General features: G+C 34.9%; 2 protein-coding genes across 5 annotated transcripts in view; one reads left to right on the top strand and one right to left on the bottom strand.

The window, feature by feature from the left end:
• Positions 1–4,306, bottom strand: part of LOC124394573 (membrane frizzled-related protein) — an 8,532-nt gene extending 4,226 nt beyond the window's left edge. Inside the window, exons 1-8 of one of the 4 annotated variants that reach the window (XM_046862903.1) lie at positions 4,212–4,306; positions 2,333–2,417; positions 2,127–2,211; positions 1,912–2,017; positions 1,094–1,228; positions 576–731; positions 234–453; positions 1–131 (exon numbers count right to left, since the gene is read on the bottom strand). In XM_046862903.1, the coding sequence (XP_046718859.1) occupies positions 1–131; positions 234–453; positions 576–731; positions 1,094–1,228; positions 1,912–2,017; positions 2,127–2,180 (802 nt within the window). In that variant the 5' untranslated portion in view covers positions 2,181–2,211; positions 2,333–2,417; positions 4,212–4,306. Of the gene's footprint in view, positions 132–233; positions 454–575; positions 732–1,093; positions 1,229–1,911; positions 2,018–2,126; positions 2,294–2,332; positions 2,418–4,211 lie in introns of those variants that run through there. The other 3 variants (XM_046862902.1, XM_046862904.1, XM_046862905.1) reach the window with 3 other exon arrangements.
• Positions 2,810–18,141, top strand: si:ch1073-280e3.1 (complement factor B). The gene is made up of 19 exons (XM_046862894.1): positions 2,810–2,906; positions 3,901–4,119; positions 4,234–4,470; positions 4,567–4,752; positions 5,637–5,810; positions 6,043–6,144; positions 6,402–6,535; positions 6,675–6,813; positions 6,900–7,031; positions 7,148–7,249; positions 7,537–7,674; positions 7,937–8,055; positions 8,166–8,292; positions 8,702–8,849; positions 9,310–9,386; positions 9,743–9,834; positions 9,936–10,068; positions 17,467–17,516; positions 17,646–18,141. The coding sequence occupies exons 1-19, from the start codon at positions 2,834–2,836 to the stop codon at positions 17,814–17,816; spliced, it is 2,553 nt and encodes an 850-aa protein (XP_046718850.1). The 5' UTR covers positions 2,810–2,833; the 3' UTR covers positions 17,817–18,141.

Here is an 18,141-nt window from a genome sequence, read left to right as displayed (position 1 = left end):
TTTGCCATGAAAGGATAGCCTGATAGTGTGCAATGAAACCATTGCCTCCAATGCTGGTATCGGATCGAAAGGAAATCCATACAGTGCTGCTGTTAGTGTTTACAGTGGGTGGAGCCACATTACCACAGAACCTAGGGGGAAAGAGACAATAATGTGACTAACAAAATTATGTTGGTATTTTACAGTTGGGCTTAAACACATTTGAATCATTTTCAAAGACAAACATTGTTGACCTGGTAAATTTAATGTTATGCTCTCCCTCTTCTCTAAGCTCCAGCCAATCAAAGAGGCATGGCTGTGGCCCCTCAATGGCCAAGGAGGAGATGTAGAGCTGGACCAGAAATGGGGACGACACCCTGATCACCCACACACACAGGGAGTCAGGAGGATATGGGCCTGGATAGTTGGGAGAGAAAATAGTTCCTTCTGATTCAGTCAGGATCCCTCCACATTCTGAATAATGAAAGAGTTGACAGAATTTTAAATGATCCTGAAAGTGACAAGTCCTTAATTTATAAAGTGACAAGTCCTTAATTTATAAAAAGAACCAAAATATTACAAAACAAAAAATATACTTGTAGATGTGATGGGCTTGTGCTCAGGGTGTTGCATGTCTGAACTGTTTTCAGGAAGAGAAATAGTGGGATTTGGGATAAGACTTTGTTGAACCCTGTCTCCATTCCAAGAGTTTAAAGACAGTACTCTGCTCTCAGCAGTGTCTCCATTCAAATCTGTAAAAATGTTAAAAAGAAAAGAAAAATTATATACAAAAACATCTTGGCTGTGACAAATAACTTGGCATCTTTTGTTTATTTAATGAATTGCTTTACTGTAAGTGAAACTTCACAACATAAATAGATAGCTACACATACTTTGGAATATAATAAGCAGTTTATTGCAGTGTACAGTGAACACAGTCCAAATCTGCAAGTATTTAATCAACTTAGTCAAATTAATATTGAGCATAACTTTGAATTGAAAAAAGCCTAACAAGTGTGAAGCCAAAGGAAATGCGGTAACATGAAGTCATTAGTAAAATATCTGCATGATCTGTATCATTAACACAGGAATGGTATACGAGCTGCTCACTCACGTAGAAAAACAAGTGCTAGTGTGAGCCCCAGGACAGCCAACAATAAAAAAACAGCTGCTGATAACACCAGTGCCCCCCAGCTACACCTCTGTCTCTTCACACACACCGCACACAGACCAAACACACTGCCACCCCCTGCAAAACCACAGTCGGGAAAGCAGGCAAGTGAAAACAGTGAGAAGGGTTTATTACTATTATCTGAATCAGGAGTGTCAGAGCAGGAAATAAAAAATATACATAATCATGAAATCCTTAAAATCACAATTGGACAATATCATTGCATTTAATATTTGAAATTTATTCTTAAATGTATAAATACATTCAGTGTAAAGTGAAAACATCCGATAAATGTGCACAGTTTTATGTAATTTCTGCTAACTAACCTCATTTTATCAATACTGAAGCAAGATAATCTGAAATAACTCAATTTTGTTATAAAAGAAATCCCATTGTATTTTTATTTCAGAAAATAATTTGGCAGTGATCTTAACTTAATTTCATGGTGTGACCTAAACACCAGCTCTCTTTTAGACAAATAAGATATACTTAAGTCTTTATATGGAGCAGCACAATTTCAAATAAATTATTTTATTTTACTGCAAAATATTTAAATTGTTTGACTTTCAAAAATAATTTAAGGTTTAAGGTTAGACTATGGGGCAAGAAAACATATTCACTGTACATGGAACGACATGCATTAATGTTGAGAAATGTTTTATCTATGTGGGTATGAATAAAATAATAAAAACATAGCAATTATAATTTTTCACAATTCAAAAGAAAAATATGGGTTGGGCATCATATAAAAGCTTACTTACGAGTTATAGGACTGTTTATGGGTTCTGAAGATATGGCAACCTTAAATACTTCTTTGACTTCATCATGCTCATTATCAGGCTCAAATGCTGGATTGCAAAATACATTCTGGGAAGGTAAAAAGTCAAAGATCATTGTGGTCACTGTTTATATTTCTGAGAATTGGGAGTTGCTCCAATTTATTTAATATAGAAAACTTTTAAGGTTTTTTTCTTACCTTATCCAAATCTGGGTCATGGATGGAAGGTTCATTTGTGAATGGGTCTGCCATTTTTCCATTCCAACAAAACTTTTTCTTAGTGCTTTTAATCATAAAATAAAACAGGCATGGAAAAGCAAGATTTAAGCAGAGCTGATATATCACAGTAGATGCTGTAGGTTTTCATGCACAGCAGTGTAGTTTTGTCGTAGCTGATTACTCACCATTCTAAAGTTGCTCCTTTTCTAGTACGGGTGAGAACCCAGCATCCTCCTTGAATTTTTTACAAAGCCAAGTCAGCTGAGAGGACTGAGCAGACCATTAACAGTGAGGGGATTTAGGGCAATTTGGTCTTAAATTCCTACTAATTAATCTAATCTTTGTAACACACACAAGGTATAGTGCCTGGTCTTTAATAGTACTTCTTTATGGTATTCTTAGTTCCTGACTGAATAAAATATCATGTGTGACATATTTTAAACAAAAAAGCACTGTATCACAAATAGGGAAGATGTATTTTCTGTAAAATTTAAGTTATATTGTATCATTTTAGTTCTTTAAGTTCTATATTCATATAGTTTTAGTTTATATTTATTATTGCATTTCCCATAATACAATGTTGCTCAATGTTGTTTTTTCTTTTAGAAGTTAATGTGTAATCACTCATCAAACACACTTGTATACAAATCCCTGGCAATACATTCAACAGCCGACATTAGAGTTTAATGATCAGGTTCATAATGCATTTCACCACTGCCTGTCTTTTAAGTTTAGCTTTTTTTATTTCTATTGGTAAAGGTAAGTTCTGTAATTATACAATACTATTGTCACTAACAATACTTGCAAGAAACGTTTTGCTTTGTTTATTGTAAATATGGATCACTAAAATTAAGGTAGCATTCAAAAAGGTCAGGGACCAGTAGTATATATTTTTAGTAGGGCTGTCAAACGATTACAATTATTATTATTTTTATTATTTAATCATGATTAATCGCATGATTGTCATTAGTTAACTCGTGGTTAATCGCAACTTAATCACACATTTTTAGCTTTTCTATCTAAACCTTAAATAAATACTTTTCAAATGTTTTAATAAAGTGATCACCATGCGCATGGACAAATATGGATACTTTATGCAAATGTATGTTTATTATTAGTGAAACCAAACTCAAAAAAACAATAAAGTATTGTTTTAAAGTAATTATGATGTTTTAAATGCGCACCATGGGATTTGGTGCATCAGTAAAATGTTTAGTGATTAAAAATAATGTTTTAGTTTTTTTATATACAGTATATATATATATATATATATATATATATATATATATATATATATATACAGTATATATATATATATATATATATATATATATATATATATATATATATATATATATATATATATATCTCTGAGTAAAAAATGTCGTCATGAATAAATGTGTTTTGCATTGACGGTTTTCATTTCTCTAAGACTTTAACCATGGCAATGTTTCCGATGGGCTTTAGTATTTCAAAAACTGCTGAGGTACTGGGAACTAATGTTTAGTCTTTTACAGCAAAGTAAAGATATTTTAAGGACAGGTTATCTATGGGCTGAAAAAAACAATGTAGCTTTAAAATATATTTTCTTACAAAATTCATAATCTAAAATCTCCATGAACTCACTTAAGACATAAATTGGCACATATAAATATAATAATAAATAAGATAAAAAATAAGAATTTTTAATATTAATATTTAATATTAATACTTACAGTAATAGTAATTAACATTCTTTAATGATTACTTTCAGTTCATTTAGAAGATGACTATGACTATGACTATGATGACCAAAAGTGCAGTATGACAGAATCTATTATTGGAGGTACAGTCGAATATTCTAAAGAGGGCAAAAAAGGAAGTGAAGTAACCTACTACTGCAAAGATGGATTTAAACCCTACCCAATCTACAAGAAAACCTGCAGCTCTAAAGGAAAATGGGAGCCAGAAATATCCAGGGTGATATGTGATGGTCAGATGGCTATAAATAATATAAAAATTATTACAATACCATTCACATTTCCATATTTTGTACAATTTCCTAAAAAAATTTAAAAATCTTACATGTAATGGTGGCTTATTTTAGAGGAATCGGATTATGGTGAAAGCGTGGAACCCCAAAAGAACTGCTCTGTGGCAAACGTTATAAATGAAGGCAGCGTTTCCTACTCTAATGAAGGCTTAGAAGGCAGTGTGCTGACATACCACTGTAAAGTAGGATACTACCCTCATCCAGTCAGCAAAAGAGTTTGTAACTCAGATGGGGAGTGGTCAATCATGACATTGCCTTCTGGCAAGATAGTGTCTACTGCCACGTGCAAAGGTAAGCCATTAAAACGTGCCTTACAGTTTATGATTCTAAAACTCCAAATAAGGATTTGATGCTTAAACCGTTTTTGATTTTTCTCTTTTTTTTCAGAGATTCTTTGCCCAGCACAGCTTCAGCTGTATAATGGCCAGTTTTGGCCCAGGAAACAACTGTTTAAAATTGGAGAAGTGCAGGAATTCTCATGCAGGGAGGGTTTGACCTTGTCTGGTTCAGCCAAGCGGAACTGCACTGAATGGGGCCACTGGACGGGTACACCTCCAGTGTGCATTGATCAAAGTAAGCATCCACAAGCCTTTTGATCTATAATAAATACAGGACAAAATGTTTAGTCATATCAATAGTCTTTTTGAAAGTGTCATTATGTAGAAATATATAATTCAAGAAAAAATAAATCAATAAAACAACATATTATACAGTGAATCACATGTTTAAAGAACAATTTGATAAATGTAAGTTTAAAGACATAAAGACTTTGGTTGAAACCAATCCTTTGATTTGCCATGCATTTATACAATAAATTAAAAATATGTGGCATCTGTTATAATTAGTGTTCAGCTATGTCAGCTCCATTCATTGCTAAAAACTGTGTGAAACACATGCAGCCATGAAATATCTACATGAACTCTACAAATCGAATTTATTTATAACTAATTTATCAACTTTCCGAGTACTCCCAGTGTACAGTACCAATGTTATTATAGTCGGGTATGAGCACAGCAAAGGCCTCATACCCCTTACCTTTTCTATTTCCCTGCTCACCAGCAGTAAATAGAGTCATGCTACTCCACTCAGAGAAATGCAACCATGTCCTTAATAACCTTATAACATACACATGGCACCAAAACACACATTTGTTTAAATGTATTGAAAAGGAATGGTCTACATGTGATCTACATTTTGTAGTGTTGTCAGACATCAGTAACCAAAGGTATACCACTTGAGACTATATGAAACAAATCCAGTTGAAGGTCTTCCCTGAAAAACTGAGAATGTCATAACAGCAAAGAAAAAAAGCCCCATTTTTTAAATGGTTTTTCAACTAGAGCATACAGTATGTAGTATAGGTGTGAAATCATGAATTGTTTTATGTTTTGATAAGAACGTATGCTCTAATGCTTAAATAGTATCAGAAGGTACCAAGTGCATCTTTTATTCTCCAGATGATGGCTGCAAAGATCCAGGGACTCCACCTGGAGCTATACGCTCTGGAGACCGCTTTCAGATTGGTGACAGAGTAAAATATCGCTGCCTGTCAGGCATGGATTTACTGGGGTCTGAAGTGAGAGCATGTCTAGATTCAAAAGAATGGAGTGGACCTGAGCCACGTTGCCATGGTATATCAAATTCACTTTTGCTGAATTAATTTCAGAAATAAAAGTTTTTTTTATCAAGTATAAACTGGTATGTAAAAACTTCATTTGAAACTGGCTACAGCCTTTATATTCTTAGGAAATACAAATAAATCACAAACAGCCACTTAATAAATACATTAATACATTTATTAATAAATAAAAGGTTTTGTGCAGGATTATAGTATTAAAAAATTAATAAACAATGTCTTTTCAGCCCCCTATATGTTTGATTTACCAGCAAGTGTGGCTCAAGCCATGGCTGGTTCACTATCTGGTGTAATGGATGTTTCATCTCCTGAGTTTAAAAAGAAGAAAAGTAAGAAAAGCTGACGTATTTATAGTAGTAATAGTAGTCTAAAACCCATAGATGAGGTAATAACAGCAACAAAATATTAGTATTGCTATAGATATAGTAGTGGTAGTTACAGATTTAGTAGTATTAGTACATTTATATGTAATAGTAGCCATACAACTATAGATGTAGAAGTAACTGTATTTTTAGTAATAGTAGTAAAACAGTGTTCATTAATGCATACTGTTTTCTCAGAACCTTTCCTCCCACCTTTCTTCTAGCCCCTGAATTTGGAAGAAACATTAAAATTGAAAAAGGTCAATTCAACATTTTCATTCTCATAGACACATCAGGAAGCATTCAGCAGTCTGAGTTTGAAAATGCAAAGGCAGCCACTGCTAACCTTATACGCAAGGTTTGTATATGACAAGTCTTACTCACTGCTCACCATCATGAGCTCGTTATTTTGCTCCGTGATGCTTGTCTGAGCCTGCTTTGTTATTCAAATTCCGTTCTTCAAAGTATTCACCAACACTTTTCTTTTTTTTTTACAGTTAAGTAGCTATGATGTTACAATGAAGTTTGATATAATTTCCTATGCCAGTGAGCCTCAAGACATTGTAAAGGTTTCCGATTTTATTAGTGGCAACACAGATATAGTCCTGGAGAAATTAAGCAAGTTTGATCAAACAAGTATGTCGCTGAGGTATTTACACTATGTAATTTTCTTTAAAGCAGCAGTTGGACGATATTTTAACATCATTAATCTTTTTGCATAGAACATGGGAAAAAGACTGGTACCAATCTCTATAAAGCCCTCAAGGCTGTGGAGGAACGACTTGCCAACCTCAAGGCTTCAAATATTGATGAGTTCACTAAGACTCAAAATGTCATTCTCATTGAGACTGATGGTAAATATTTAATAAATATTATTATTGAATAAAAAGGTTAATTAGTTGTCATTATTATTTAATATATAGTATATTAGTATAATTTTTTTTTTTAATTATTATTACTATCTTCCTAGGTTACTCCAACATGGGAGGAAACCCACAATATGTTCTGGGTTTGATTCGTGATCTCTTCAACTACAGCAGCTCTATAGATAACTCAAATGAGGAGCTTCTTGGTTTATATTATTTATACTTTATAAAAAAATATATACTAATACCACTGCTTTAATTTAATTTTGTTTATGGTGATTAAATCTAGCTACACTTTATTTTTTAATAATTTAAAAGTTTTGATATTTATTTATATATATATATATATATATATATATATATATATATATATATATATATATATATATATTGTTTTTCTTTTAATTAATTTTATTAATTAATGATTTTGTATTTTTACAAAATTTCTGTCTGGTTGGTGTCAGCATACAAATGTGTGTATGTCTTTTTCTAGATGTCTATGTGTTTGGCATTGGTGCAAATGTAAAGATACAAGAGCTGAAAAGTCTAGCTTCCAATAAAATCAGAGAGAGGCATCTTTTTATCCTAAAAAATTATAAGGATCTTGGCGACGTCTTCAATAGAATGATTAGTAAGAAAACATTGTGCATGTTTTGACACTAAATTGTGTACCAATGTAATGACTGTAATTAAAATAAAATAAAAAATTAAATCTGTGCTCTAGTCACACTGGTCATATGCATGTTATGTTAATAAACTCAATTATTTATCAAACCCCCTGTCTATTAAACCAATAATATTTTATAAATATGTTATTTTGTATGAGTATATTTTCAATTGAAAAAAAAATAAAATTATATATATATATATATTCCCTCTTACCTCCTTCCTAGATGATTCTGCTGTAACCAAGTGTGGAGTGGCTCAAGAACTGGTTTATAAAACTGATGATGATTTTGATGAGCCACCAAAAGATGCTTATAGCAGGCCTTGGCATGTTTCTGTTAGTTGGGTAAGTGAATGTACCTGGACCGTTTAACCCAGAAAGATCTTATAACACCAGTGATTTTTGGCATTGTTCTAAAAAGACCATTGCTCTTAATATTGTGTTTGTTAAACTAGCAAGGAATGCCATGCCAGGGCTCACTTTTGAATGAAAATTGGGTGATCACAGCTGCACATTGTCTGATGAAACTAAACTATGGTTTGATGAAATGGGCAAATGCCACGGACGTGCGCATTACACATGGTCTGTATTCTTTTAGATGTTTTATTTTAAATGCTGCTTTGTACTGTACAGATTACACAATGTAATCAGGCTATAGTTGTAATAATGACTTTTGTGTTGGTCACTTAATATTTGGGAGGGAGCCAGGCTTAATTGCTATTACCAGCCTTTTAAAGATTTCTGTCTCTTTCAGGTTTTCTTATATTAGTCATAATCAACTCCAGTTGTCAGTTCATGTTTTTTTTTTTTTTACATATGTAAGCCAGACTTAATGGTTGTGGGATATTGACCACATGGTTCAGGTGTATTAGGAGCTCAGGAAACATGATGGTTTTTAGGACTGGCTTAAGAATCTACAGTACATAGTGATATCAAACTACAAAGGCCTTAAAAGCATTGAGCAACTTCTTTATTTTAATTTTTTTTGTAGGTGAGGGAACGGTATATGGCTCATTGCTAATTTCTCATCCGAATTTTAATGTCACAAAACTCAAGGAGAAGAAAATCAACGAGTTTTATGACTATGATGTTGCACTGATTAAACTGAACAGTAGCATTAAGCTGACCTACAAAGCAAGGTGAGACAAAAAATAAAGAAAGAATAATAAATACAATAAATACTGTACATTGATGGGAAAAGAAATGTAACATCTGATTCAGGACAGAAATTAGATTTTACTTCACTTGCTATTCTTTTCACATTTCCTCTGTAATCAATGATTAGCACTTAAACATATCCTCTATAACAATGATAATAACAGTGAGCCTTCTATTTGTGTAGAATATACACAGAAATTGTCTTGCAGTAACTTAATCCGTGAAAGAAGTCTGTTTAAATGTGACTTTGCTCCTCTAAGGTATTAAATAAAAACACCTGCAACCTTTCACATAATTAGCAAATCGAAATAACAGGTTTCTTTTTCCACTTGTGTATATTCTTTATGCTGTTCAGCATGCTTAAGACAATTATGAAAAAATCATGCCTGTTAAAATTATTTGTTCTTTTTTCAGTCAGTATTTTCATGTTGTCTTTAACAGGCCAATTTGTTTGCCATGCACAAAACCTTCAAATCATGCTCTGAAGATGCATAACAAAACTACTTGCAAGGAGCATGGTGAGCGTGCAAAACAGCATAAAGTCAAATGATTTACAGTCAACACTTGGCTGAGAATCCTTGAAGAATGAAGAATATATTTATTTTATTTTATTTTATTTTATTTTATTTTATTTTATTTTATTTTATTTTATTTTATTTTATTTTATTTTATTTTATTTTATTTTATTTTATTTTATTTTAGAGTTACGCATGTGGATAGACATTTCAGTTCAGACCATACATTGTCTTTTGTTTTTTGTCTTTTAATAACCATTTATTTGTGTCGACAAGTTTTCAAATTTTACTGAAAGGTTAATTTATGAACTAAAGCAGCTATGATGCCAAAAGAGCTTCTGCTATTTTTGTGTGAACAGAAAACACCCTGCTTGATTCACAGCAGACTACAGCCTACTTCATCCGTCAGGGAAAAACCCGAATGCAGACTCATATCCAGAGCGGAGAAAAGGTGAATTATTTGCAATAAACTGTCAGCTATGCAGAAATCAACTAGTTGTGAAATTCAGAAGGATTCTGTTACTATTTTAGCACAGTTGTGTATGTTCACAGAGAGTCCACTGCATTGAGCAGTTCAGGCCTGAATTGCCTTTGAACAACGAGGTGTCTTTGACTGATGTTGTCACAGACAGGTTCCTGTGTACTGGAGGATCACAGAAATACAAGGATCATATTACCTGCAAAGGTTTTCTTTTAAAAAAAAAGACAAAATTACACAAACATATCTATCTATCTATCTATCTATCTATCTATCTATCTATCTATCTATCTATCTATCTATCTATCTATCTATCTATCTATCTATCTATCTGTCTATCTGTCTATCTTTATTAGGGGTGTAATGGTACACAAAATTTACGGTTCGATACGTACCTCGGTTTTTAAGACGCAGTTTCGTTCAATTTCGGTACAGTTAGGGGACAGATTGCTTGTTGTTCTTTATTATTATTAACATTTGTGAACATCAACAGTTTATATTCTTAATAACATTTTAAAGAAAATGCCTGCTTGATTAAATAATATATAAAATAATATTTTATAATATTTTATACAAAAATAAATTTTATACAGAATAAATCAAGTTAATGCAATACACTTTTATTATATAAATTAAATTAACGAATCAAATAAATAAATTTAATAAATGAAAAAATGTAATTACATAGTATATGCTTGTTAGACCCTATTTGGGTAATACAGATGTGTATGTAAGTGTTTGTCTGTGTTTTACATTTAATATTTAATTTTCTAAATTTCTTTTTTAATGCAAAACAAATCTCATTCTGGTATGAAGTGAGTAGCCACAGTGACACTGCGCTAACTATAGGTTCTTTTTTTTTTATATCCCTGGCATTGTTGTGTATATTTTCAAAAAATAATAATAAAAATGCGCTTAAAGTGTGAGGCGGAGGTTAAGCTTGCGGAACTACTGAATACGTTTCTGAGGGAACTCAGATTTGAACCATGTTCCGCACGTAAAAAGGATTGCTTTTGGTAATCGAAATCCCTGTACCGAAAACCGTTACACCCCTAATATATTTATATAGTGTCTATATATATATAGACTACATAGACTTAATATGTTATATAGTGAGTACACACGCACACATCGCATTCGGAAAGTATTCAGATCAACTTCCCTTTTAAACATTTTTTTGTTATGTTGCAACCTGATACTACAATTGTTAGAAAAACATTTTTTTCATTAATTTACACTTAGTACTCCGTAATAACAAAGTGAAAACAGAATTTTAGTAAAAAATCTACATTTTTTATTATTAAAAAAATACATAGGTATTCAGACCCTTTAATCAGTACTTAAATAAAGCACCTTTAGCAACAATTACAGTGTTATGTCTGTGGCGGAAATCTCCAAATCCTAAATAATAGTCTCAGGTTTGATTAGAATCAAACAGAACAAAGATTATTATATATGAAGAAAATCCTCTGCAGAGGGATGTCTGTCACACACACAAATGGTGAATAAGGAAAGAGATACTTCCTCTTTCCTTCCTCTGCTTTTATTTCTCTTCACTACTATCCCTCCCTTCCTCATGCAGCTCATAAAGCATATTCATACAAGTTGCCTTTTACTGGAACAGAATGTTTCAAAACATGTAGCCATATGAAAACTTTGTGAAAACGACCTTGGGGGAACAGAATGGTCTTTATTGATGCACTCTACAGTTAATTAGGTGTTGGTTGCTAAGAAACAGAGAGCTGGAATAAAGACGTGATTTTCTGTTAGGCTCAATATGTGTGAAAAGATTAACATGACATTCACAAAGTATGATTGAATATGATTGAACGTTTTCCAGTACATTTTCCTCTGTTTTGTCTTTTAGGGACAAACTACAGGATCAAGTTTGAATCATTGCACTATTGGATCATTCGATAGGATACGATTGCAAAAATAAAACATGGCTAAACATAGGGTGAAACAGGAAACATCAGATCCAACCTTTCCTACAAAGGGTTTTCAGCTATATTGTCAGGAATATTCTCGGTGAAACAAATGTCACAAAATAATTCAGCATCTAGCTACTTAAATCAATGTATTTTTCTTAGGTTGTGTGTCCTCAGGTGGGCTGTAGCCAGTCTCATCTAGCATTACAGTGTCATTACCAGCTACTGATTGGAGGGAGTAGACGTCCATAGCTACTGGGAAAGCATGGCAGACATAGTACGATTTGTTGGTGTGCTGTCAAGCTGTCCAGTTTGCATATTGCCAGAAGACATCATTGTGTGGATGTCCGTGGGTGATGCCTAGGGCGCTCACCACTGTCAGGACGAGGGGTAGATACTTCATTTTGATCCTTATGTTTGGTCCGGTGACACCTTTCCTATTCTTGACGTTCTTGGTGCTTGAAGGGTCGGTGCAGCCTAGGCACCCAAATGGTGCCCTTTTCCCAACTAACGAGGTCAAGTGACACCAGTATTTAGTTAAATGTTACGGGAAAGCTTACTTCACTAGGGGGGTTGTCTAGCCGTTAGTGTCCCACCTTGTGCAACTGGGGCTATGCCCAAAAAACACACAAAGGCATTAGTTGGTAGTTTCTTCGTTGGTTTACTTCTAATGATGTGCTGAAGATGACTGGTGTCCATGCAATTCTCTAATCTTTACTTAACTTGTCAGTTTTCCACTCTTCAAGATAAATGTTATTTATTGGCAGATGCTCTGAGTGAGCAATGGTTACACTCTGCTTTACCAGCCTTCCTAGCACCGTTAACTTGTGGCTGCTCTCCTGTTTGAATGGAAACTTCAGATAGAACATTATAGTCCTGAATACAGAAGTCTAGAGCATGTATTTTCAGTCTTTCAATTAACACGTTTCTGACTTTGACGATCACTGGTCCTGGAAACTTGAGAGTCTCAAACGCTACTATCACACTGTTGTGTCCTAGAACAGCAATTTGTTCTGGATGATAGTGCAAAATGGCTTCGCCCACGAAGGAAGTTGCTTGTTCGCTGCCATGCAATGCTTAGATGCTATCTAGTGTCTTACATAGGTACTTGTTACGGTTCTGGAACTCACTTGCAGTGGCTCGCGTGGATTAATGTAGCTCTTTCAGCGACCTTCACAGTGACCTTCACAGCGATTTGCATTGACAGGAGCACTTGGAAAGGTCCCAACCATCGTTTGGCTTTCCAGCTCTTCCTTCTGAAGTCCTTCACCACCACCCAGTTTTCTGGTTTCAGGTTAGATAGAGGCTTCTGCGCTGATCCAAAAAGCGCCTACTTCACCTGTTTGTGGGTGGCAGACAAAGCAGACACATCATTACATCATCCAACCTTCTCTCTCTCATTTTCCTCATTCATCAGCTGCTAATAATACTCCCTGCACCTTCTCAACACACTCTCCTCACTAGTTAACATACTTCCATCTGCATGTATTAGTGCTCTAACTTGCAGCACATCCTTCCCAGCTCGGTCCCTCTGTCTGGCCAATCGGTACAAATCCTTTTCTCCTTCCTTAGTGTCCAACTTCACATACAGCTCCTCATATGCCTTATCCTTAGCTTTTGCTACATCCCTCTTCACCTGTTGCCTCATCTGCTTGTACTCCTGCCTACTTTTCTAATCTCGCTGTCGTTCCCAATTCTGTTTTGTGAACCTCTTTCCTCTTATGCTTTCCTGCAATTCTTCATTCCACCACCACATCTCTTTGTCTTCCTTTCTCTTTCCAGATGTCACACCAAGTACTTTTCTAGCTGCCTCCCTTATCACTTCTGCAGTAGTTGCCAAATCATCCAGCACCTCTTCACCACCACCGAGCCCCTGCCTGACCTCTTTCCTGAATATCACACTACAGTCTTCCTCTTTAAGTTTCCACCATCTTATTCTTTTTTTAGTCCTCACTCTCCTCCTCTTCTTCTTCGCCTCCATAACCATCCTACAGACCACCATCCGATGCTGTCTAGCTACACTGTCCCCTGCCAACACCTTACAGTCTCCAATCTCCTTCAGGTTGCATCTCCTGCATAGAACATAGTCCACCTGTGTGCACCTTCCTCCACTCTTATACATCGCTGTATGGTCCACCCTCTTCTTAAAATAAGTATTACCCTTCCACATTCCTCTTCTTAAGGCCGTACCTACCATCACCTCCTCATCACCTCTGTTCCCTTCACCTACATGGCAATTGAAGTCTGCCCCAATCACTAATCTTTCTTTCCTAGATACACTCTCCACCCACTTGTGGAGCATAAGCACTGATGACATTTATCATCACCCATTCAACTTCCAACTTCACGTTCATCACTCTTTCAGAATCTCTCTTTACCTCCACTACACTCTTACCAAACTCTTCCCTCAGGATTACTTTACGCCAGTCCTCTTTCCATATACACCATGGTTGAACAGTTTAACCCCCCCCTCCAAGGTTCCTGTTCCTTTCCACTTGGTCTCCTACACACAACATTTCAACCTTTCTTTGCTCCATCATATCAGCTAACTCTCTCCCTTTACCAGTCATAGTACCAACGTTTGGAGTGCCCATCTTAACCTCCACTTTCCTACATTTCTCCTTTCCTTGCTGTCTCTGTAGAAATCTTCCTCCTCTCCTTCTCCTCCTTTGGCCAACAGTAGCCCAATTTCCACTGGTACCCTGTTGGCTACCAATACCCATGGCGGTTGTTGGTAGCCCAGGCCTCGACCAATCCGGAATAAAATCCTGATTCATGATCCGCATATTTGATTTGGCACGTTTTATGCTGGATGCTCTCCCAAATGCAACCCTCCCCATTTATCCGGGGCTTGGGAGCGGCACTAAGAGTGCATTGGCTTGTGCAACCCTAATGACTGGGTTATGCACATGGACAAATATTGATGCTTTATGAAAATGTATGTTTATTATTAGTGAAACCAAACTCAACATAGAGTATAAAGACAAAACATTCTTGTAAATGTTTAAAAGTTATTATGGTGTTTTAAATTGCGTAAAATAATCAAGAGACCAAACAGGACCTTAGTTATGTTTCCACACGGACGGTTAATGAGGTGATACTGAAGAAACTGTACCTCTTTCATTCGGATTACATATTCAGAGAATATTTGTATCTGATTGGTTTATTTTTATTTATTTTGGTTTATTTAAATGTAGGCATTTTAAGCTTCCTATTTATATATTTATGTATTTATGAGGGAAGTATTCACTAAGATTCAGTTTGTTTTATTTATGTGTCTGTGAAGAGAGATGACAAAGATGGCAGCGAGCACCTTCTGTCTGTTTTCTTTATTTTACAAAAGCACAGCATTTTGTTGTTATTATGAGTGTATAATGATGTATTGCTCTTATCTGTACGACAAAAAATACTTTTTTTAAGGTCATTTCGGTGTTATGAGGAAAACAGTGCCACAAAACGCGTCGGTCGACAAACGTGCAGGCATTCATACATCATTTGAATCTGTAAAGAGTATACTTTGATTTATATACACTCATAACAAAACACTGTGCTTTTGTGAAATAAAGAAAACAGACAGGGGGCACTCACTACCATCTCTGTCTCCTCTCTTCACAGACACACAAATAAAACACCCTGAATCTCAGTGAATACTTGCCACATTGACATAATAAATACAATTTTTGTGATTGAAAGTTTGTGTATGAAAGTTATGAGGTATAGTTTCTCCATTGTGTGGAAACATAGCAAAGTTTTCATTTGGTGTTCTGATGATTTACTTAATTTAAAACACCATAATTACTTTAAAACTTTTACAAGAATATTTTGTCTCTTAATGCTCTATGTTGAGTTGAGTTTTACGAATAATAAACATGTATTTGTGTAAAGCATCAATATTTGTCCATGCCCATGCTGATTAGAGTATTAAAAAATGTAAAAGTTTTAATTTAAGGTACATTTAGAACAGATAAAAATGTGTGATAAATTTGCAATTAAATATTTCAAATCGACTGTCAACCCTAACCCTCAGAAATATTCCCACTGTGGGAGAAATTAAGACACATCTTGTCCTAATATTAATATGATGTGAGGTCCAGTTGCCAGTGTGACACTAAAACAGGTAGTCGCAATGGCTAGTTTTTTTAAAGAAGTTTGGGAAGAGCCCAAACTTCTTTACTTTAACTTGAGTAAAAAAAGTATAGTCAGTACTGCAACCTTTACCAGAGTATTTTAAAACATGAGTTTCTGTGCTTCTATTTAAGTGAAGGATGTGTGTACTTTTGCCACCTTTGTTTGATTATTTTTTTTATATAAAATGGTTAAACAGAAATTCGTGCTGCATTAATCACACGTTAATAACATTTGTGCCATTAAAATTTATCTGTATTTTGACAGCCCTAATTAATATATTAACACAAAACGAATTAAAAATGTTTTTGTATCCAGGCTGAACATCCACCATATAGAACACAGGAGAAAAAATTATGATTAGGAATGTCTCTGTTTTCAGTCATGTTTACATCACTGATTCCCTCATCCACGTTAACCCCACACTTCCTGTTGCCTTCTGTCTTGCTCATTGTTCGCTTCATAAACTAGCCTACATGTGTGGTGTGAGAGAGCCAGGAAATGATACACCAGTGGTAGATTGAAAAAGCCTCATAATGACAGGAAAACGGCATGCAGTGAGAGGAGAAAATATTGATCATGTCACCAAAAAGATTAAAACTAAAGTAACAAGCCTGTTTTGAAAATGTAATAAGTAGTAAGTACAGATATTTGTGTATAAAAGTAGAGTGAAAGTAAAGAATAAATAAGTACTGATACCAGAAAAATCTACTTAAGTACTGTTGGCAAACTCCAAGCCGGCTTCCATGGGTTTTGCACTGAGGAGAGGCTTCCATCTAGCCACTCTTTCATAAAGCCCAGATCAGTGAAGGGACGCATTGATGATTGTTCTGGAACTTTGTCCCATCTCCACACAGGATCCCAAGAGTTCCGTCAGAGCGACCATTGGGTTGTGTCAAACTTCTTCCCTTTAAGAATTATGGAGGCCACTATGCTCATGGGACTCTTCAGTGCAGCAGCAATTTTTTGTAGCCTTTCTCAGAACTATGCCTTGCAACAATCCAATCTCTGAGCTCTGCAAGCAGTTCCTTTGACCTCATGGCTTGGCTTTTGCTCTGATATGCATTGTCAGTTGTGAGGCCTTTTATAGAGGTGTGTGCTTTTCCAGTCATGACAAATCAATAAACTTTTCCACAGGTAGAATCCAGTCACGTTGTAGAAACATATCAGCAACGATCAAGAGAATTGGGAGACACCTGAGCTAGTTTTCAAGTGTTTTAAAGGGTCTGAATTCTTATGCAAGTTACACTGTAGGTTTTTTAAATGTACAACATTTACAGATATTTCCAAATGTTTTTTACTGTCTGTCATTATGGGGCACTGAGTGTAGATAACGAGAAATAAATCAATCTGAACGATTGTAGTATCACGTTGCAACAAAATTGAAAAAAGTGAATGGGGTCCGAATACTTTCAAAACGCACTGTGTGTGTGTGTGTGTGTGTGTGTGTGTGTGTGTGTGTGTATATATATATATATATATATATATATATATATATATATACACACACACACACACATCCCTAATAATTATATAAATATCTCAACTGCAGGAGACTCTGGAGGTTCTCTCTTCCTTCGTAAGGGATTACGTTACTTCCAGGTTAATAATTTCACTTTGAGTTTTGCAGTTTTTATATTTTGGTAGTAATAAATGCACAAAAAGACATGACTTGCAGTGATAAATAGCTTCAGTTTTTATTCATTCATCGTTTGTTCCTTTATCTGTTAGGTGGGAGTCGTGAGCTGGGGCAATACGTTAAAGTGTGAATCGACTACACCAGCTGACTTTGATGATCCTCCTGAGAATGCTCGTGATTTCCACATCAGTGTGTTCTCCATTATGCCCTGGCTTATGGAACACCTGGGCAATGAAATTGAATTCCTGCCATTGGAGAACTGAATTAAGCAGGAAAGTTGACCAAACGTTTAAATATAACCTGTTTTGTTTTCTAATTACTTTCCTAAATAACTACTCAAACAGTCTCCAGTTAAAAATATATTTAATTGGAGTTTTAAACTTAACATAAGTTTTATGAACCCCTAATAACTAGGGGTATAATGACCCATCAAAATCCATAATGTGACTATATCATAATCATGTTTGATACACACTGTGGACATCAGCTTTTTAATCATTATGCGTCTAATGCACCGATACTGTTTGTACACCAGGGGTCTCAAACTGCACATCCAATAGAACTCAAATAAAAGCTGGAGAACTTCGA

The sequence above is a fragment of the Silurus meridionalis genome, chromosome 12 (assembly GCF_014805685.1).
Source record: "Silurus meridionalis isolate SWU-2019-XX chromosome 12, ASM1480568v1, whole genome shotgun sequence".
NCBI lineage: Eukaryota > Metazoa > Chordata > Actinopteri > Siluriformes > Siluridae > Silurus > Silurus meridionalis.
Note: the sequence above shows the minus strand (reverse complement) of the source record. Positions and strands in the feature narration are given on the sequence as shown.

Excerpts from the sequence above, each read along its gene's own strand:
- si:ch1073-280e3.1 (XM_046862894.1), top strand. The coding sequence starts at position 2,834 with ATGATCAGGTTCATAATGCATTTCACCACTGCCTGTCTTTTAAGTTTA. Across the intron at positions 9,387-9,742 it reads AACTACTTGCAAGGAGCATG|AAAACACCCTGCTTGATTCA; the intron begins GTGAGCGTGCAA and ends TTGTGTGAACAG. Across the intron at positions 17,517-17,645 it reads AGGGATTACGTTACTTCCAG|GTGGGAGTCGTGAGCTGGGG; the intron begins GTTAATAATTTC and ends TTTATCTGTTAG.